This window comes from Phoca vitulina, unplaced genomic scaffold (genome assembly GCF_004348235.1).
Source record: "Phoca vitulina isolate PV1807 unplaced genomic scaffold, GSC_HSeal_1.0 scaffold3, whole genome shotgun sequence".
Taxonomy (NCBI): domain Eukaryota; kingdom Metazoa; phylum Chordata; class Mammalia; order Carnivora; family Phocidae; genus Phoca; species Phoca vitulina.
Window position 1 is genome coordinate 63,024,751 of NW_022589706.1, and position 23,185 is coordinate 63,047,935.

General features: G+C 39.3%; 1 protein-coding gene across 1 annotated transcript in view; it reads left to right on the forward strand.

The window, feature by feature from the left end:
- The window catches only part of CDS1 (CDP-diacylglycerol synthase 1), a 63,538-nt gene that overhangs the window by 14,346 nt on the left and 26,007 nt on the right, over nt 1-23,185 (forward strand). The window contains exons 2-5 of the mRNA XM_032400711.1: nt 1,527-1,654; nt 6,765-6,861; nt 14,879-14,976; nt 17,619-17,758. Of these exons, the coding sequence (XP_032256602.1) occupies nt 1,527-1,654; nt 6,765-6,861; nt 14,879-14,976; nt 17,619-17,758 (463 nt within the window). The remainder of the gene's footprint in view (nt 1-1,526; nt 1,655-6,764; nt 6,862-14,878; nt 14,977-17,618; nt 17,759-23,185) is intronic.

A 23,185-nucleotide genomic window follows, 5' to 3' on the forward strand; every position in this document is an offset into this window, starting at 1 on the left:
GTGATGAAATTTACCAGAACTTTGTTGCCCATAGGGATGGAGCTGGGTTTGAGATTCCTGAACATTCTGAATTCCTAGGTACTCTCATTCCTAGGATCACTTCTGGCCCAATGTTCTGCTCAGTGCTCCCTCTACTTGTATTCACCTCCTGTGAATATTCCCTTCTTCCCCAGTTCAGCCCCTTTTGCCTCAGTTTCCCCCTCTATAAACCACTCTCCCAAAGCACATTTATGTGTAGCACTCTTTACTCAAGGTTGCTGGGGGTGGGGGGCGGTGGGTGTAGGAGAGGGAAAGACATAGGAGTGGAGACACATTACAGCAGAACAAACAACTTTAAAACAACATCAGGCAGCTCTGTTCTTTTTTTTTTTTTTAAAGATTTTATTTATTTATTTATTTGACAGAGAATGAGCACAAGCAGGGGGAGTGGCAGGCAGAGGCAGAGAGAGAGGCAGACTCCCCACTGAGCGAGGAGCCCTATCCCAGAGCCCTGGGATCATGACCTGAGCTGAAGGTAGACGCTTAACCAACTGAGCCATCCAAGCTCCCCAGGCAGCTCTATTCCTAAAATTCCTTGGCCATTCTATCCCTGGAAATTCCACAGTGAACGTTCAACCTTTGTCTAAAGGCCCCAGCATACACACCCAGCTCCTGTACGTGTACTCTTAGAAGGCAATTTGGGTTTTAAATAACTTTATGAAAAATATTACCGTCAAAGCAAATGCTCTTGATCGTAATTACTTATCAGTAAGACAGAGATGATAATGTCTGTTTGCCTTGCTTCACTGAGATTGTCTCTTGAGGATCTAATAAAAATGAGGGAAGTGAAAATACTTATATATATGTAATATATATATTATATATATGTATATTAAATAAAATGCTATGCCAGTGTAAGATTCTGCTTTTGTTGTTGATGCTTTGATTGTAATCAAATAAAAAAGGGACTGTGCACAGTTCATCAGAATTTACATGGAATTAACACCATGTTCTCCCAGTTAAGTAGCAAAACAACAAACATTTGATTCTTGTTGGTAAATTTCTGATTTAGATACTATAGGAAGTTTCTATTTGTGCCTTTTGTTTAAATTAATCCTTTATATTGATAGATTTTAGCAAAGATCATCAAACTTTCCTAACAGGGAAGTACAACAGTGCTTGGTTATCCAAGACAGGTTAATAGTTTTTCTTTTTTTTTTTTTTAAAGATTTTATTTATTTATTTGAGAGAGAGAATGAGAGAGAGAGCACATGAGCGGGGGGAGAGTCAGAGGGAGAAGCAGACTCCCTGCTGAGCAGGGAGCCCGATGCGGGACTCGATCCTGGGACTCCAGGATCATGACCTGAGTCGAAGGCAGTCACCCAACCAACTGAGCCACCCAGGAGCCCAGGTTAATAGTTTTTCTTTGTTTCAAGTTACATAACTGAGACTTGACACACTGAACAATAAATAAATGCATTGGCAAGCATGTGCTTTTTTTTCTTTTTCAATTTTGCAAAGTGATTTTCCTTTTTCTTTAATTTTAGGAAACAGATATTGACGACAGATATGGAGATTTGGATTCCAGAACAGATTCTGATATTCCAGAAATTCCACCGTCTTCAGATAGAACCCCTGAGATCCTCAAGAAAGCACTATCTGGTTTATCTTCAAGGTATGATTGGATGAAGATGACTGTAATGGGTGCTCAAGAGAAGTTTTGAGGTTATGCTGGTTGATGTTATAAATCTCACTTTTTCTAAGTTTTGGAGCTGTGAAAGAGAAGGCTTATACTTTTTCACCATATGTGAGGCATGGTAGTAAATGCTTGATGTACATTCTTTCATTTAATCCTTATAGTCTTTTGAAGTATGAGAAAACCAAGTCTGAGAGGTTAACTGGGGAAGGTTCCAGAGCTAGGAAGATGCAGACCTGGGACTCTTGCCCTAATTTGTCAGATTTCTCGAGTGATTTACGACATCAGGTTACCTTTTCTGGTATGTATTGAAACATCTAATAAAGAAAATTCCATATTCTCTGTTCCCTGTTTTTCAGATGCCAGATGGAAATAGGTCATTTTTTTTCTTTTAACTGAGTTTAAAATTATCAGCCAAAGCTCTGCACCCTTTTACTATTTTATGTTTGCTATAGTTTTGAATGTTTGGTCACCACCAAATTTGAGCTACTCTCATATTGCCCTCCATTGTATGCTTTACTGATATGAATTAGAAAATTTTTAAAAGCAAAATAAATACAAGCTTTTATCCAGATTAATGTGTGAAATCTTAAATGTTGGTGTAGAACAATGCTTTTCCAACTTTTTTGACTGTGACACACAGTAGGAGATACATTTCACACCACATCCCAAGAGACACACAAATGTGTATTTTAACTGTGGCAAAAATACTATGAAACAGTTCTTGCTATTACTATGTGTGATACCCTCTAATTTCTTTTGTTTGATGCGCTTCTGTATTATTGAACAAAAATGCTGGATGTGACTTACTAAATTGATTTTACTACCCATAGGTCATAACAAAAAACACTGGTTAGTCATATCTAATAAATGTAAGTTTTTCTGTTTTTAATTCCTAGCAGATAACCATATTAAAATAAATTGGTTCAATCAGAAGTTTTCATATTTGTTTAACCAATAGAAAAACTTTCTGCTGTTCATTATTGAAAACCTGATTATTATTTTAATACTTCTTGATCTCAGTTTTTCTGACCTCATTCACAGATATATGTTTGCTTTAAAATCTTATCAGGTCTATCTCAGATCTGAAATTTTTTTCTATTGTTATATAAGAATGATGCTGGATTCCTATATGTCATTTATAGTAGATTTTTCCTTAATAATGAGTTTTGTTTTTTTTTCCTGGTGTAAAGTAACAATAGCAAATAATAGCAGCTGGTATTTATTGAGCATATGCAATGTGCTGGGCACTACTCCAGGTACTTCACACATACTGACTATTCTCACAGCAACCCTGTAACACAGGTTCAATTATGTAAACCTGTCTTGTAAATGAGGAAACTGAGGCACAGAAATGTTCTGTGTCAGGGGTCATGCAGTTAGTAAGTGATAGAACCACATTGTGACCGTAGGTATTGTGCTCTGTTTATAAAAGAATTGGTTTTTAAAAATGAACAATAAATAAATAAGAATATAACCAGTTTCAGTCTTCTCAAACTTTGCCCTAAAGGCTACATGAATGTTTCAAACTCTATCTTATTTTAGGGTCTTTTTAAGCTAGTAACCAAAATGGCCTGTCTTACAAAGATTTAGAAGTTATAGATACATGGGATTAAAAATACTAATTACATTTAAAAAGTACATGAATTGCAGGGGAAAAAAACTCCTGTAATCCTCCCCCCCAAAAATTGATATTTATGGTATTCTGATATCTACTGTTTGAAGCTTTTTTTTCTTGTGCATTGTGTATATATGTGTATGTGGGGGGCTGTATAATATAAAAATAGCATTGTACTGTTTCCTACCTTTCTATTTACATTTTCATTCTGCGGTTTTAGGAACATCATTACATTACTTAAATATTTTTAATGACTGCATGATAGTTCAATTTACTCAACTAAACGGTTATTGCTGGGCATTTAGCCGGTTTCCAAATTTTCACGATTAAAAACAACTCTGTATTAAACATTTTTCTTTGTAGCGAGGTTAAGATTTATGCTCATTTTTAAGTCTTTAGTATATAACATCAAACAAAGCATAAGTTGTTGAAATTGGAAGGGGCCTGATGGTTTTCAGTCACTTGGCAAATTGTCCCAGTCTGTTTTGTGACCTGTGTGTGGGTCTGTGGGAGTGAATAGTCATTAACCAGCTAAGGCTGGTTTTGTCTGTTAGTGAAGCTCTTCTTCAACTATCAGTCTAGGTTAGTAGTCCTCATCCAGGGGCAATGCCCTGACCCCCCAGACGGCACCAGTGGATGTGTGGCATGTGATCATTTTTGACATTTTAGGTGGTCAAGAGAGATAGCGTTACTGGCATGTAGTGGGGAGAAACCAGGGAGGACGTTAAACATCCTGCAGTACACAGAACAGCTCTTCACAACAAAGAATTCTCTGGCTCAAAATATTACTAACACTGAGGTTGAGAAGCCAAGGAAAACATCCAGGCATAGCCTTATACTCGGTGCTTTTATACTGTATGATGCATTTTCCTACTCTCAGGAACTTGCACACTTCTGTCCAGTTCCTCCAAAGGCTGATAGATGAATTTTCTCAAAACTTCTCTTTGCCAGATGGCCCATAAAATTCTTGCTTATTCTTGACGAGTATCTCTGTATACCAATTCTTGGCTCAGGTGAACTGCCTTGCCAACCCAGGTTCTTGATGACTCATGATGTTTGTGCCACAAGGAAAATAATTATTTTTAAACCTTGTCATTACTTTTGAAATAAAAACCACTTAATATTTATAGTAACAGTAAAACATTGTACATCTCATGAACGATTTGAGCAATAAGTGTATAACCACTTTCGATAATCACTTTTAAGGCTACTGCTTAATTATATACTTTTTAGAAATCTCATTTCTATCTCAATGTAGGTCCTGGAGACAAGAGACTTGAATGCAGTTCTCCTTTACTGATTCTGAGTTCCTTTTTTCAAAGCAATCATGAGGTGATGACTTGGACTCAAAATTAAGACTTTATTAATGTGATCATGGTAGCATGATAAATCAAGAATTTTGAATCAGAATCAGGCTATCCTCTGGTTTTTAGTAACAATGTTTTTTTATCCCTCATATCATGCTCTGTTTTGAATTTAGCGGTTCTCTCTTAAAAGATGACTTTCAGTTACTGCATCAATGTTCTTTTATGTGCTTAACTTTGTATTAGGTGTTCTTAGGAGATTTGGGGAATCCGTTAGAATAATTAAAGGAATTAAGTCTTTGACCTTGTTGGGGGAGGGGAATTTTTCTGGGAGGGGAAAAAGCCATATAAAAGATAACCAGATAGGATATGTTCCTTGAGGTGCTCAGGTTTTCAGTTACCATGGAACTTTTGGATGATATGAAGAAAGTAGGTTTTCTGTTTAAGGTCTCTGGTTCTCAGCAGCTATCATCCTCTGAAGTTCAAAGCCAGGCATCTAACAAAGGTACACATGGACCTTGGCAACATCCGCCTGGAGACTGATTTCTGACACTTACGTAGAGTCCTCTTCTGTAGGTTCTGAACAATTCCAAGTCTGAGGATCAGTTATAAAGGAGAGCGAAATACGCTTCTGGGTTTCATGCAAACAGGGAAGAATTATTATCAGGAGACTGGCTTTTGGTCCTTTATTTATCTCTGACTAGCTCTGTGACCTAGCCCAGTTCCCAGTCAATATATTCATTAATCCACAAAGAGTTATAAATGGAACCTTTCAGCCATAGCATTTTTTGACTCTCTGCTCACTTCAGTTCAGTTCTAAAACTTACAGTCTCATGAGAAATTTATGAGTCTATATAGTTTGTTACACAGTAGAGGGAAATAAAGTTGGGTAAGTACAATTTGACCACCTCATGAAAAACCTGGGAAGCTAGATGGAAGAGTTGTGACTTAATGTTGTTGGCATTTTAGATCTTGAGTGCAGAAATGATATCATAAAAGGGATATTAAAGAAATATCTAGACTGTATAAGAGAGTGGTTGAAAGCAGGGAATGTAATCAGTATTTGATAAATGGATGAAGTCAGCAAATATTTCTTTTTATAGACAGGAGAATGAAGGCCTGTGCTTAGAGCACAGTACATATCTGTTACTATACTTTAAGGTGAACCCAGACCTTTTATAACATAATTTCAGTACTGTCATTTGAATTAATAGAAATCAGAGAAGTTTTAAAGAAAAACTTTATTGTGAGCTCAGTGTAGAATGAATAAAACCAGGGGGAAGAAATTTTAGATTCAGAAATATCATCCATATATAGGTATTATTAGAATCCTTTCAGTTTTACACAGGACATTTTTCATGACCTGGCCACAGAAAGAGTGACAATATTTGTAAAGTATGCTGGGGATGAAGCCTGAGTCTCCTGGGTGTAGTGGGAGAGCCACGGGGCAAAACCCCGGCCCTTACTGGCAGCCAGAGGACTGAGGGAGATCAGTCTCAGTCTAGCTGGGCCTACGGCAGAGCAGCTCTGCTCTAAGGAACAAGCGAAGGCCCGAGGGTGAGGAAGTACTTTTGTCCGTAAGTGAGGAGAGCCAGCAGCACACTTTGAGCACTAGGAGTGGCCATCAGTCTGGTCTTGCCTCCATGACTGACCTTCTCGTGCCTTCTTCATTTCACTGAAATCACTGTGCTGTGCAGTTTCACTTCTGTGTTAAACTTTTTTTACTTTTTCTCATTAGAAGGCTGTGTTCTCTGTCTAAACCACCTTAAAATCATTACTGTTTTTTCTTACCACCCTAAAGGATAGAGCGTCTTTTCAGAGGGCTTTTGCACCTGCCTTCTTCCTTCTGAATGACCCTGGTTGGGACATGCACATAGCCACATTGACCATCTCACTGCCTGACCTGGTGATTCATCCTTAATCACACTTGAATAAAAATTCATTTCTCTCTTTGGGAATATAATTTTTACACTTAATTTAGCTCTGAGTAAGTGAACAAATGCTGTTTGTTTGGTTTTCATTTTTGTTGTTATTATATAAGGTGAAGTAAGGGATTCTTCAAGTAGAGTTAGGGAAAATCCATATGCGTCTGGTAATACTGAAACCACACAAAAAACTTTAAGAAAGAATACATTAAATACTAACTTTATAAACATTTTCTTTGTAGGTGGAAAAACTGGTGGATTCGTGGAATTCTTACTCTAACTATGATTTCATTGTTTTTCCTGATCATCTATATGGGATCCTTTATGCTGATGCTTCTTGTAAGTGTTTCACATTTCCGTGAGTATCTCTTGCTTTGTTTCTCAGCACTGATGTGATTGAAGTAATTTGAGCCTGTCATAAAAAAGAAGGTAGTTCAAAGAAGGTTTGATAACAGTGAATTTTGTTCCCTTAAGCATCTTCTAGTTCATGAAATGACCTGGACCAATCTTTTCTGTTTGCAAAATAGCCATTCAGTGTGTTCACTCAGCAGAGACCAAGTATGCATAATAAATACATTTTGCCAAGCATTAGATACTGCTAATGAGTTCACACACACATGACTTTATCATATTGGACTATTAGCCAGATCCCTTACTTCAAAGAACTCAGTCTAATGGCAGAGACATAGAAGTAACTATATGAATAAATAGTGTAGTAAATAAGTGGGTGAGTGCTGTCATAGAACTTGTTGGTTGAGCACGGTAGAAAAAGTGTCTAATCTAGCTTGACAGAGAACAGGGAGGACTTCCAGAAGAGGTGATGCCAACGTTGAGTCCTGAAGAAGGGACTGGACAGAGGAGGGCATTTCCAAGGTGGGGACATCAGAAGCAAGACATGGAGGTAATGAGAGAATGTGGTTTGTTGGGGGATTTGCAAGCTGTGCATTTGGAGGGTACCTAGGGATGAGACCAGAGAAGCAAGCTGAAGCCAATCTCCTTCTCACTTTCTCATGTCAGCAAACTAACAGAACACAGAAAGTGATTTCTTATTCACCGCTGTTACCCTGATATCCCCAAGGAAGTACAAAATTAACGAGGGGACAAAGGGGACGTGAAAGGGCTTTATGGCACTAATAAGAGCTGCTGTAAGTGCTTTTAGCAGGTGATGGGATTTTTTCTGGGCGTTTGGGATTTTGTTGTGTATGGGAAGTCTAACAAGGCATGAAGCCAAACAGGTATTTTAAGCTTTTAATTCATTCGTTTAGCACATACTTCCAGGATGCCTGCTGTGGCAGGCATCGCCCTGATTCTGGGGTGTGATACGGGCTTGGTAAGAAAAGCACACTCGTCTCTTCCCTCAGGGAGTTTACTGTCTACATTTTAAAGAACTGATCAGAACTATAGTTACAAACTGCAATAAGCATTTGAAAAAAAAAAGAATAAGATGTTGTGAGGGCAAGTGGGGGAGCCAGAAGACTTTCTGGAGGTCTTCTGCCCCGCACGCATGCTGCAGTTTGAAGCTTGAGCAAATGAGGTGAGAGGGGGAGCTTGGGAGCAGGAGGGTCACAGCAGAGGATTCCCGGGTGTAAAAGCCTTGATACCCAAAGAAGCATGAAACATTTGAAGCCCAAAGTGGTGGGAGTGAGAAGGAGAAATGCACTTGTTGAACAGATTCATCAAGCCCTTAGTGGGTGCTGAGCGTGTTTAGCAGGGTGCAGGGAGAGCCTGCTCTCAGCGAGATGCATGTCCCTCTTTCTTGTTGTTTCTTTTCATCATCTTATCTCCATTAGTTTAGCCTCTTTCGCACTCACCACCCAGATCTCTGGCTGCTCTTGCCCACTTAGATGCTTATCTGTCTGACCTGTCTGCTCCCCTCCACGCTCAGTCCAGTTCACAGTGACGAGCATGGGCAATAGGATGTGGTTTTCCTTTCAGTCTATAAAAGAATAAATAAGTTCTGAAGTGAAATTAGACACCATTGGGAAAAAATCCCATCACCTGCTAAAAGCACTTACAGCAGCTCTTATTAGTGCCGTAAAGCCCTTTCACGTCCCCTTTGTCCCCTCGTTAATTTTGTACTTCCTTGGGGATATCAGAGTAACAGCGGTGAATAAGAAATCACTTTCTGTGTTCTGTTAGTTTGCTGACATGAGAAAGAACTTTTTCTTACAAAGGAACAGTGGATCAGGGATAGGACCACTTTAATGCGAGGGCGGAAGATGCTGAGCCTAGAAGCCAGATCGGCCGGTGTGAGCATTGTTCAGTTGTGACCCCAGGGAAGAGCCCACCTCTGGTCTTCTCAGTGGGGACCTGCAGAGGACGATGAGTGTCAGCGACTACCACTGGCCTCAGAATCTGGGCCTTTCAGGAGTGAGTGTGTGCGGAGCACTTTTCAGTGCTGTGTGCTGAGTGGCAGGCCAGGGGGCCAAGGGACTGGGTGATGGCAGACAGTTCGGTGAGGCTTGGTGGAGAAGGTGAACTTTCAGGGGACCTGAGGGTATATCGGGGTGGAGGGAGCACTGTGAGTGAAGGTCTGAATGGCTGGATGTGTCAAGAAAAGGCGGGCGAAGCCCTTCCCCTGGAGCACAGGGCCTTTGAACTTGGGAAAATAATTGGGGATCAGATTCTGGAGGGCCTTGCAATACTATGTGAAAAAGCTTGGGATTTATTTATAAAGCACTGGGGAGCCATTGAAAATATTGGGGATCGTTTAAATTATTATTTGCCTTTAGAAGGTACTTTTGAGCTAAGACATCAAAGAACATGAGCATCCTCAATACACAGACTCAGGCCAGCTCGGTGGGCTTCCTGTGAGTAAGTTACGTTGTTCTCCAGACTGAACTGTTTGATGTGGTAACTCAGGCCAGAATTTGTGGATAAAGGCTAATTTTTAATCACTCATTTATGAGAAAATTCAAAACACCTTTAAAGACATCCTTGCATATTTGGATTCTGATTTTTAAAAAGAGAACTATAAGTATACCTAAAGTGCTTGGGCTTTCTTGTTCATTTTTTCTACCATGAGAGGAAAATACCATTTTATTACAAGTTCTTCCTTTCATTGGTGAGCTTAGTCAGCCAAGAATATTAAAGATGTAGTTAAAGTGGGAGTGCCTGGGTGGCTCAGTTGGTTAAGCGTCTGCCTTCGGCTCAGGTCATGATCCCGGGGTCCTGGGATCGAGTCCCGCATCCGGCTCCCTGCTCCGTGGGGAGCCTGCCTCTCCCTCTGCCTCTGCTGCTCCCGCTGCTTGTGTGCTCTCTCTCTCTGTCAAATAAATAAAATCTTAAAAAAAAAGATCTAGTTAAGTAGATTTAAACTTACTGATCTTATTTAAGTTCATTGCACCGCGTGCACACAGATGCATGCACAGGGGTACACATGCATACATACTTAGGTTGTATTTATGATAATTCATGTTAAGGAAATGTGGATGGATTTACACATATGCACACACTGTTGGTACTCAAGTGATACTACTTTTATGTGTTTTAAAGTCCTACTTATATTCATATCCCTAACTAGGTCATTTATATTTTGAGAAGTATGCATCATTTCTAGCTTGCATTTGCCCTACAATATCAGCACTCATAAATGACTAATTTAAGAGCGTTTTATTAAAAACGTATTTCTAGGAAATGAAAGCTACTACTTTAAATTGGAACTCATAATATGAGTAATGAATAATAAGATGTTCCTTAAAATAAAAGGAGCTTTTTTCCCTTAGCCTGCTACTTAAAATACTTATTTTTTTTTTTTTTTAAAGATTTTATTTATTTATTTGACAGAGAGAGACACAGCGAGAGAGGGAACACAAGCGGGGGAGTGGGAGAGGGAGAAGCAGGCTTCCCGCGGAGCAGGGAGCCCGATGCGGGGCTCGATCCCAGGACCCTGGGATCATGACCTGAGCTGAAGGCAGACGCTTAATGACTGAGCCACCCAGGCGCCCCTTAAAATACTTTTTTAGTTGTTGCATTCATAACTTGCAATCATACTTTCTACGTGATGGAGTTACTAAAGTATAATTTGATTTAGAGGCAGATAGTGTAAGAGGTTCCCCCCTCATCTTCTTGGAAACTCCTCTAAGTTTTTATTTACATTATATGATTCAGTTTTAAATAGTTCATTTTTTCACATGCGAGAGTTATACAAGAGTGTTAAAATTACTTTGGGAAATTGATAATTTTTTGAAGTTCACCCCTAACCCTATCATCAACTACCAAAACCCAATTAATACTGCTATTTAATATATTTTCTTTTATCCCTTTTTTATGTTTTAAAAATCATAGTTGTAATCATAATGTGATTAGACTTTTGTATCCTGCTTTTTAAACTAAATGTTATATTGAGTGTTTTGTGTTGTTCCACCATTGTTACAACCATCGGCTTCATTTAAAAAAAAATTTTTTTAGGGGAGCCTGGGGGGCTCAGTCGTTAAGTGTCTGCCTTTGGCTCAGGTCATGATCTCGGGGTCCTGGGATAGAGCCCCGCATCGGGCTCCCTGCTCAGCAGAGAGTCTGCCTCTCCGTCTCCCTCTGCCCCTCCCCCCTGCTCATGCTCGCTCTCTCTCAAATAAATAAATAAAATCTTTATTTTCTTTTATTTTTTATTTTTTAAAAGATTTTATTTATTTGACAGAGAGAGACACAGCGAGAGAGGAAATACAAGCGGGGGAGTGGGAGAGGGAGAAGCAGGCCTCCCGTGGAGCAGGGAGCCCGATGCGGGTGCGATCCCAGGACCCTGAGATCATGACCTGAGCCGAAGGCAGATGCTTAATGACTGAGCCACCCAGGCACCCCATAAATAAAATCTTTAAAAGAGAGAGCACGCATGTGTGCCAGGGAGCAGGGGGAGGAGCGGGGAGAGAATCTGAAGCACACTTCTCACTCAGCTCGGAGCCAGATGTGGGGCTCCATCTTACCACCGTGAAATCATAACATGAACCGAAACCAAGAGTCGGACCCTTAACCGACTGAGCCACCCAGGCACCGCCCGCCACCCCATCAACTTTAATACATTCATGGACTCAGTGGAATGAAATGCGTCATAAGTTATGAACTACTGTGTTATTTTCAGACATTCAGGCTATGTTTTGGTATTTCTTTATGGTGAATAACACTATCCTGAACATATTAGAATGTAAAGCTTTTTCATATGCAGGATTATTTTCTTTAGATAGATTCCCAAAGTGAAAATAGGCACTTTCATTTGGATAACGCATAGATACCATAGTCAAACTCAACATACCCAAATCTGAATTCTGTTCCATCCCCAGTCATTCTGCATAAATCTGTCTACTTTCCCAAAAGCCTTCCCTAGTCTTATTCCATGTTCCCCTGTCACCCTTAGCCCCCCAATTTCCTCAACCACCAAATCCAGCCAGTTCTAACTCCTCGATGTCTTACTCCTTGTACCACCCCCCTCTGCCACTGGCCCAGTTAAAGATTCATCTACACTTGACCAGATGGTGGTATCTTGCCTGCCTTCCTGTCTCTACTCTTGCTGCCTCTCCAGTCCATTCTTTCCACCTCTCTTATCCCCAACACATACAGCTGATCATGTCCTTTAGTGATCAGCACGAACTCCTTTTTTTTTTTTTTAAGATTTTATTTGTCAGAGAGAGCGAACACAAGCAGGGGGAGTGGCAGGCAGAGGGAGAAGCAGGCTCCTCACTGAGCAGGGAGCCCGATGTGGGGCTCAATCCCAGGACCCTGGGATCATGACCTGAGCTGAAGGCAGACAGTGAACCGACTGAGCCACCCAGGTATCCCCAGCACGAACTCTTGTGTAGTCCTTTGTACCGTTTGCTGTGATTCTGTGACTCTCTGCTTCTCACCTCCATCCTTGTGTCTCAGCAACTCTGAACTACTTGTAGTTCCCTAACATGCCTCTTCCTCTCCTGTATCTGTGATTCTGTGTATCCTTCTCCTCTGTCCCCACTGCAGCCTGTCCCCAGTGCCTGCTTTGTTGGTGTTCTGTTTGGCCGTGCTTTCATCCATGTGCCTATTTCCACGTGGTGGTGTAGCCACTTCTGTCCTCCCTGACAGACTAGCCCTCTCTGAAGACAGATGTCCGGTATTATTTCTCTGAATCCTCAGTAACTAGCAGAGTAGGCATTTACGTATTGGTTGTTGTTTTAAAGGCTTTAACACATTTATTGGGCCAACAGAGTCCTACCAATGTGCATTGCTACCAGTATTGATGGCCTGGAATATCAGTTTCTGTGTGATCATCCAGCCTGGAAGATATACATATATTTTAAGGATTTTAGCTCTGTTGATTTGAATCCCTCGTTTTCTCTTTTCCCAGTAGCGCTATATTGATTCTACTTGCAAACTGTAGTTGACAATCGTATAAATATATATGTGTGTGCTATTAAAAGTAGTGTTTTCCCCCTCTCAGTAAAATACCATGTACAGTGCTAATGGTTGTTCTTGAGCAAATGTGTTCATTTAGCAAATAGAAATTGCATCAGTGCATCTGATATTTTAAAAGCCCTTGGTTCTATAAATAGCATGGCTTTGCCATTTTATTTTAACATCTAGCATTGTCCCCATTCTGTGATTGTTTTATTTATTTATTTTTAAGATTTTATTTATTTATTTGACAGAGAGATACAGCGAGAGAGGGAACACAAGCAGGGGGAGTGGGAGAGGGACAAGCAGGCTTCATGCTGAGCAGGGAGCCCGATGTGGGGCTCGATCCCAGGACCCTGGCACCATGACCTGGGCCAAAGGCAGATGCTTAACGACTGAGCCACCCAGGCGCCCCTCCGTGATTGTTTTAAAAAATGACTTTTGACATATTCAAAGCTTATTTGAAAGACACTATTTGAATTTCTTGTCCTTATGTTATAAAGCAGTAATGACTTTTTCTTAAAGAAAACTATAGTAGTTTGGCCTAATATTTTCTTATCATGTGGCTGAGGGGACACAATTACTTTAAGTATGTGATTGGACATGTAAATACAACTTAAGAATATCCTGAACAGTAGCTTTGGGAAAGCTAATTTGTGGAGAGCTTAAAAAGAAATACCAAAGTATATTCTTGGGCAGAGTTTGGTAAGCTTTTTAAGTAAAGAAGCAGGTAAAAATATTTTAGGCTTTAAGGAACCACATATTTCTCTGTCACATCATGTTTGGGTTTTGTTTTTAACTTTTTAAAAATATAAAATCCATTCTTAGCTCCAGAGCTATACAAGACCAAGCCCTTGGGTATACTCTCTAGAGGTTGAAATAGTCTGCTATATTCACAAAGATTTTTTAATCTCTCGGTTCATGGTAATAAGTGTTCAACTTGCCACTTGCTCTTTGAGTCTTGGAATTGACTTAAGCCAAGCATTGAATATGATGCTACATCCTCAGGGATTACCTATACTCAAGTTGGTGGTGGATACAACAGTTTGAAGGACTGCTAAGTAGACCATCAAAAAAGGATTCATAAATATTAACCCATTTTTTTAAAAGATTTTATTTATTTGAGAGAGAGCAAGAGAGAGAGAGCACGAGTGGGGGTGGGAGGGCCAGAGGGAGAGAGAGAAGTAGACTCTCTGCTGAGCAGGGAGCCCGAGGCGGGGCTCCATCCCGGGACTCCTGGATCATAACCTGAGCCGAAGGCAGATGCTTAACCCACTGAGCCACCCAGGCGCCCCTAACCCATTTATTATGAATGTACATAGGACACTGTGCAAACGAAACTGCATAGAATCAATTGACTGGCTGAAGTGGCTGCAAATGTAGAAGGCTGTTTTATAATTTGCCAATGTAGCACCACTTGGATTGATGAGAGATATATGCAGCTGTCTATGTGAGAGTTGGCACAGCTGGAAGAATGAAAAGATCATGCCCAAACCCTGCTGGGTGACAGGGGAAAGATGTTTTAATCATTTGTTCTGACAGTATCTTTATCCTTGGAAAGCATGCCAGGATGTATGGTTAAATATATATAAGCAAACTTGCACATTCAATCGTTTTCCTAGGGTAACTAAAGAAACAAAATGTACAAAAAGATCGTCCATCTTAAGAAGGACGAACTCAAGAAATGAAGTAGTAACGAGGGATAAAGCCTAGTCTGTGACCAACCAGACTGTATCCCTCAAACTTTAAGCTACAGTGCCCCCTCCTACCCCAGGAAGGAGCTCTCACTTTTTGGATAAAACATTGATTTGCTTACCCCTTTGAAATATCACTTGATTTTAGAAGCATTGACTATTCAATTTTTGCTACCGACATTTAGAATAATTAGAAATGGGTAAGCTAAAGATTTTTAAAATACATATGATAACAAACTGCATATTAAATGATGAAGCACAAATGTAAACACTAAGAGATGTATGTAAATGTGTTCTCTTGGTTTCAGGTTCTAGGCATCCAAGTGAAATGCTTCCATGAAATTATCACAATAGGTTATAGAGTCTATCGCTCTTATGACCTGCCATGGTTTAGAACATTAAGCTGGTAAGTAATTTAAAACTCTTTCAGATATGAAAATGTGACTGTTTTCTAGAGTTTGTAAAGAGAGCATCCTGATCAGTCAGTATCACACAACTGACCATATAGATTGATTTTTGGAGGAAGATAAATAAAAAGGATGCAATTGGATTTTGAAAAGAAGAAAATCACCTTTAAGTCTCCCATCCCAACACAACTATTTTCATATCTCATCTTTCAGTCTTTGTAGAGATACTTTATATCTGTATATACTCATATATACACTATTGTCCTCTTTAAAAAAAACATATTGGGCACATTTTTATATTCTTTATAATTAGAATTTTAACACAGTTTCATTTTATAAAATGTTAGAAATATGTGTGATCTTTTGCTTTATTTTTCCTCAGTTGACCTGAGACCACACACAAAATTAGATTATCTCTACAAAAAGTGAAAGATGAGATATGAAAATAGTTGTGGGTTTTCTGTTCTGTTTCTCTTGAGTGATCAGTGGTTTGTTGAAGGGGAGGAAAGCCCAGGATGAGTATCTGTCTCCCTCCCACCCTCCGTGGCCCACCTCCCTGTCAGCCCTGGGGTCTGGGCAGGGCAGTGAGAGGAGAGATGACTCCACCTTTGTTGTTCCTGGTTTGATCTTGTGTTCAGGCCCTGGGCCCCAAGACGTGCTGCATGGAGGGCAGTCAGAGGGAAGAGTAAGACTCTCTGAGGGGGCTGTGTAAGGCAGCCTTGTAAATAGCACTGGCAGTTACCAGCCCATGAAATATTGTATGGGTACAAATGCATGTAAAAATTAGTTTTAAAAAAAGTCATGTGATTTTAATATTTAAAGTTTTTTTTACAACTTTTCAGGTATAATTCTTAGTTATCAAGACCTTGACCAGGAAACATATAATATGATTGTTCATAATTGACCTAACTGGCCATGCCTTTGAATATAGTTATTTGATTAGTATCAGCCAGAGGGTCCAGTGTCTTAAGAAATCAAATGTACACCTTTGGGGTTTAGAGTGGTCAAAAAATAGTTTCTTGGTTTTGGTAATAGCTAATTTTTCCTTATAGCAGGTTTTTTCATGAAGGGCAAAATTATGGGAAATGTTAGATAGAGTAAGCAGTTGGAGAATAATTAACTGCTAAACCATGCAGGATTGATTGATTCTAAGTGTAGGGGGAAAAAAGGCAGGTCGGGATGGGCTCCAGTGATTGTAGAAGTCTTTATGGAGAAGGTGAGAAACAAACTATCACTTGAAATAAAGACAAGTTTTGGATAGAGAAGTGTTCCGCATTGGTGAAGCTGCACCCATCAGGTTCCAGATAGGGGACTGAGGAGACACAGATGGAGAGACATTCCTGGCTCTCCTGAGCAGAATAGTGGGCAAAAACTTGGGTTGGTGGGCTAGAGTAGGCCTTGATAGCCTTACGGAGGAGTCAAAGACAGTTTCCATTATAGGAGAATAGAAAATGGTAATGCAGCTGATAGAAGTGAGAATACTCTACTTTGAAAACACTGGGGTCTGATTCCATTCATGACAACTAGAAGGGAGATCCCTCCTTTCCTCCTCTGCTCTCCTGGCCACCTGGGACGCTGCCCTTCAAAGGATGAGGCACAGAGGAACTCTGAGGCAGTGTTTCTCAGCCTTTTTTCCTTGCTCACACAAGCTGCCATCTGCAAAATGTCATGGGTTCAACCCTTCCCTGGGTGGAAAAGACATACCAGAGCTGGGTGGAGGGACAGGTGATTTACACAGTTTTAAAAAGTTGCTCTTAGAGATTTTTACCTGCTGCTTGCTCCCGCCCCCCACCATTACCTCTTAAGCATCACTCTGCCACTGGAGTCCATCTGGAACATGCAGGAGAGGGAGAAAGACACCAATATGCACAGGGCAGTGCAGAGAGAGGTCAGAGGTTGAATTACCTCTTCCTACTTTCTCTGTTGATCTTCCTTAGGGCAGGTGGGAATTTGGCATAGGATCTCCACTATTAAAAAGCTTTAGAGCTGTGAGTAGTTGGGAGTGAATTTTCATTATAAACAGTACTGAATGTGTATGTGTGTGTGTGTGTGTGTGTGTGTGTGTGTGTATCTGTGAGAGAAAGAATGTGTGTGTTTGTATATGTGTAGTGTTTTTTACGTTGTTTCCCAATTATCTGTCTCTTAGACTTTGACCTAAGGAAAAAAAAAAAGAGAGAAAGAAAGAAAAAGAAAAAAAAAAAGATTTTTTTTTTAAGATTTTATTTATTTATTTGAGAGAGAGAGAATGAGAGAGAGCACATGAGAGGGGGAAGGGTCAGAGGGAGAAGCAGACTCCCTGCCGAGCAGGGAGCCCGATGAGGGACTCGATCCAGGGACTCCAGGATCATGACCTGAGCCTAAGGCAGTCGCTTAACCAACTGAGCCACCCAGGCGCCCAAAAAGAAAAAGATTTTGACCTAAGTAGAGGCATGAGCTATATTTGGTAAATTTTTGTTGACTGATATATTTGAAATTAAGTTTAAAAGCAGAAAAACATGTTTTGATGGAATATCCTGAACCTGTCTACTGAATTTGGTTTATGATGTTTGTGTCATCATCAAAATGTAGAGAATAGTTTTGTTGAGTTTGAGAGAGAAAAAAGGCTTCAAGTATAAAAAAGCTAATTGTTTTTAAATTATAGGTACTTTCTACTGTGTGTAAACTACTTCTTCTATGGAGAGACTGTAGCTGATTATTTTGCTGCATTTGTTCAAAGAGAAGAGCAACTTCAGTTCCTCATTCGCTACCATAGATTTATATCATTTGCCCTCTATCTGGCAGGTAAGGAAAATAGTACTGATATGTAGCTAGTATATTTTACATGTTTATTTTTGCTTACATGATTTAAATTCATAAAATGCTTTATTTGTTACATTTTAACCCAGCTTCTCTTTTTATTTGTCCCATGTATAAAGGTGTTTTTCTCACTGTGGTTTTAAATAGCGATTACTCCCTAATGTGACTAATAAAAGTACATTACTTGTTTAATAGTCCACAGATTTCAAAATTTTCTTTGGAAATTGTAGTAAAGAAACTTTTAAATATATGGATTTGTTGTTAACCAAGTATAATTTACAAAGAAATTTTTACATATATATTGCTTTATTTCTACCCAGGAAATAGTGTTCATACAGAATTTATCAGGGTATTTAGTTTTGCTGACATGGTTTATTATATATTCTTTGTATACATTTATATATATATATACACACATATCTGTTTATAGTATACTTTATCATCTATTTTTATGATTTTATTTTTAAAGATTGTATTTATTTATTTTAGAGAGGGAGAGAGAGAGCAGGGAGAGGGACAGAGAAGGAGGGAGGGAGGGAATCTCAAGCAGACTCCCCACTGAGCATGGAGCCCAACTCAGGGCTTGATCTCATGACCCTGAGATCATGACCTAATCTGAAATCAAGAATCGGACACTTAACTGACTGAGCCACCCAGGTGCCCCCGCTGTTTTTCATTTTAAAGGAGGATATGAACTTTGAGTTTTTTTTACTTCAGCTCTTAATAGTTACTATTTTAGCTCTTAAGAGTTTTTCAATAAATAAATTCTTCTCAATACATTTTTGGAAACTGAACACAATGCAGGTGACTCTTTTCCATTTCTCATTAAACTAGAAATACACAGAGTGTATGGGAAATACATCAGGTCCTCTAGAAGTATGTCATTTTTTTCAGTTGTTGTGTTCTTCATGATGTTCCTGCTTTAATAAAGCCTTCTTCAGATCCTGGTCTTGATTTTGTTTCTGAATCTAGAAAGTCAGAAAGTGAAGCACAATCTTAAATGATAATAGCAATTTTCAGAGAATCATTTTTGGGGGTAGGAGGAACCTATATTTTCTAAAGAGTTTTCCTCTTTTTACATTCAGGGTTTTTTTTGCGTGTGTGTGTAGTCCAGTTTTCTGAGTCTGTTACTATATTTTTAAAAGTTATTACTAATGCATCTAAAGAAAATACATTCTTGGGAAAAGATCCTGAAAGGTATTTCTGTTCTTTCAACGTCATAAGAAATTACTCATTTTAGATAGTCATTCAGTTTTAAATTTGAATCGGTGTAGAAGAATCATGATGATAGATTAATGATGACTGGTAACAGCTAAAATTTGGAGAGAAAAACACTTGGCTCTGATTCTATGTTTATCAAAGCACATTTGTGAAATTTTTTTTTTCTTGGTAGATTTGAGTGGTTTACCACACTTATCAAACCAACAGGGTTTGATTTGCATTGTTAAATGTAAAGTAGATTTTGGGATGGATTCTTTACTGTTACAAGAGAGAAGAATACAGTGCCTTCTCACTTTATATATAGACTGGCAAGACTTTATTGGTATTTTGAATTTTAAAAACAATTATTAGCAAGGAAATTGCCTATAGTGGCTTCTGTTGCTGAACCCAACAATTTTACATTATTTCATAAGATCATTCTTATAATTGCTGAATAACAAAGTTATGATTAATGAAAATGTAAGTCATTTGTAGCATTAAATGATCTTATAATTGCTGAATAACAAAATTATGATTAATGAAAATATAAATCATTTGTAGCATTAATATATGTCCATTTAAAAAATCAATTTTAAAAGACAATGTAAACAACAACCTGCCTCCCACCACTTACAGATTTTTTCCCCCATTTTTCTAAGTAATATGCCCATTTCTTAATTTATATCAGGCATTACCTATTGACTTCCTGCCACAGTTTGTTATTGTCGTTGTTGACATTGTTAAACAGATGCTGAAAATATCACTTCCTGGAGAACCAAATAGTATCTGTGATTGCACTTCTCTTCTTACACAACTTTTTGTTTTTCCTGAACTTAGTAACTGCTTCACCTTCTTCTTTCCACATCTGTAAATTTCCATGTAGGAATCCTTAATTTCTCTTCTGGGTCTATTCAATGTGTATTGGTAGTTTTTTCCAATTTTCACACAAATCAGTGTATCAGTTTCTTTTTTTACCTTGAGACCTCTGTCCTAGAAACTCTGTAGTCCTGTCACATTTGGACTGTCTGCTCGTAGCCCAGTGCCTCAGTATCCTCCTGATTTGGCCACCTCATTTCTTGAATCCTGCATCTTCCAGTTTCTGGGTTGACATCCTTATTTTGCTGAAGCATGGCCTCCAATAGTTTCCTATGAAATGTGCTTGGAAGGTAAATGTTTTATGTTCATACATTTCTAAAAATATTCTCACAGTTGACTGCTTCGGCTAGAGCTTGCACTCATTATTAGTAGACTTTTACTTAGTACTCTAGTCTAGGAGTCTAGGCCCTACCCTGGCCTTCCACTGAGTCTTTTCTGTTCAGTTTTCTCTAGAAGATACTATCAGTCCCTGATTTCTCAGGTCTGCTAAAAGTTATCCCGTCTGTTTTCAGCTTGCAATTTTGTAGTCATGCCTCTTCTGTTTTTCTTGACATTTCTTCAGTTTTCTTCGCTCTGTGGGTTTTCACCTTAATTTATTTCTTTCTCTTTTTTTCAAGTAGTCTCCACACCCAGCATGGGACTTCAGCTCACAACCCAGAGATCAAGAGTCACATGCTCTAGTGACTGAGCCAGCCAGGCATCCCCTCAGCTTAATTTCATTTAATGTTAATTTAGTGGACTGTCAGGACAGAATAGAAATAAATGCATGTGATCAACCTGCATTTTAAGGCCCTGAAATCCTTAACTAGTTTTTCTATTTTTCCCTTGGCTTAAAACAGTTTATTCTGTTTCTCTCCTGATCCCACGGATTGGCTTGGCTTCACTGGGCAGCTCTAACTTAGTGCCTCTCTTACGATTGCAGTCAGATGGAGGTAGTGCTCGTTGTTTAGGTCTTGAGTGAGCTGGGTGTCCGAGGTGGCTCGCTCACGGCCGCAGTGTGTGCTGGCTGCCGACCTGAACGCGCACATCTGGCCTCCCCTTGAGCACCAGGGCTGGGTTCTGAACAGGGAGTGTGCCAAAAGCCAAGTCCTTCAAGAGTCCTTAGGTGGGTTGTGTTTTTTTTTTTTTTTTTTTCACTAGATTTGAAAGATAAAAACCTAATACATGCCCATAGTAAAAATCTGGACTAAAATGGAATTTTCAGTGAAATCCCCCTCCTGCCTCAGAGCCTCATTTATAATCTCCAGGGCCTGCCACTACTACTGCAGAAGGTTTCTGGGTATCCACGCTTGTGTGTTTACATCCTCTCCACCCTCATTTTTTTAATACAAATGAGAACAGACTATTCTGTACCTGTTTTTCTTTTCCCACTTAATGCAGTTTATGGATGGTTTTATATCAGCACATCTAAATTCATTTTTTCATAGCTGCGGTTACATCTTTATTGATTTGCATATAGCAATACTGGCGGTAGAATGTGAGAAAATAAGGTGATTACTGTTTCCTTTTCTTACTTTCCCTTTGGGGTTTGCTACAACTAATATTTGAAAATAACTTCCCTGTTGAATGGGTAAAGGCAATGGAATTTATTTTCTTTGTTTTATTTTACACGTGATATATACCCTAATTTTTAGTAATTGTTTGCATCATACCCTAAACTTTTCGACTCTGTTTTTCTAAAGTAAAATCAATATTTCTTCTTTTTTTCTAATTTCTGTCATAGAAATAGCTTACCACTTAGTATTTTAGGCTATTGAAACCATAAAAGCTCATTGCAAGTCATCAGTGTCATTTTTTCAGCAAACATACGAGTGTTTTCCAAATGCTAGGTACCGTGAATGGTATCGAGGACAGAGAGGGAATCAAGGCTGATAGCATGCCTTCCGGGGTCTTGAAACTGGTGGGACACTGAGTCCCCTCGTGCACTGCTGAGATGTGAACAAGGACCTGTAAGTGCGTGAAGGGTGAGAAGGACTCCGCTCTGCAGGAGACCATTGAAGGCCTTTGAGAAGAGATGGCAGGTGTCACAAAAGTAAAGAACAAGCAGGCATTTGCTAGGTGGATAGTGGGGAAGAGCATTCCAGGCAGAGGAAGCAGCTGTGCAAAGCTTGGAAGTGAGAAAGGACTGCATGTTCAGGGCCGGGAGCAGGCACTGAAGGCTGGAAAGGGGGGGCCAGGAGCCACATCTTGAGAAGCGTGTCAGATTCTGCTGTGAAAATCTTTGGAATTCTTTTTGTAAAACAATATCCAAAAAGTCCTTTCAGAATTTTAGTTCTGCAGCAGTCAAATGACTTTGGAAGGTATAGGTCTTAGCAGATTTAAACAGCAGAGACGGCCCAAGCTATTTCATTGATACGGAATTTTATTAAAATAGAATGCAGGTATCTCCAGGTCTGACCCCCTCACCATGGCCCATGAGACTAAATGACTTGACTAATATACAGAACGACTCACTGACAAAGACCCAGAAAGTCATTCTGATATTTAGATAATTTTGTTGTAAGACGAATTTGCCTGATAGCAAAGAGAAAATCAGTGAGACTGAAAGTTATTAATAAGGCAAACATTTTCTCTAGAGTCTAGATATATTTTTATATGTGCTGCCGAAGTGAGCACTAGTCTAGATATATTTTTAAAAGATCTTGGTGACTTGGATTTGAGGCTCTTTAGGAACCAGAGCAGTCATGTGATTACAAATGAGTAGTGTTGAGTGAATAAGCTTAAGATGTTTGACTCTTTTTTTTTTTTTTTTAAAGGTTTTATTTATTTATTTGACAGCAAGAGCGGGAACACAAACAGGGGGAGTGGGAGAGGGAGAAGTGGGCTTCTCCCAGGCGCCCCAAGATCTTTGACTTTTAATATCATCACCTTAACATCTCTTTAATCGACCAGTGATATGCATGTTGTTTTTAGTTTTTTTTTTTTTTTTTTTTTGCTTGTATGTATGCATGGCTATTTTGATTTTTAAAAAAACCCTTAAGGTGGGACACCTGGGTGGCTCAGTCAGTTAAGTGTCTGCCTTTGGCTTAGGTCATGATCTCAGGGTCTCGGGATTGAGTCCTGCATTGGGCTCCCTGCTCCCAGCGGGGAGTCTGCTGCTCCTTCTGCCTGCCGCTTCCCCTGCTCGTGCTCTCTCTCTCTGACAAAAAAATAAAATCTTTAGAAAGAATAAAAAATAAAAACCTTAAGGAGAAGGTATGACTTGAATACTTTGAATTTGAGAAAATCAATGGGTATATAAAATTAAATTTAGCTAAAATTAAGGCATAATTAAGAATTTTTTCTCCAAACATCCTGGATATTATCTCAAAGGATATGGATGAAATCTTTAGAAAG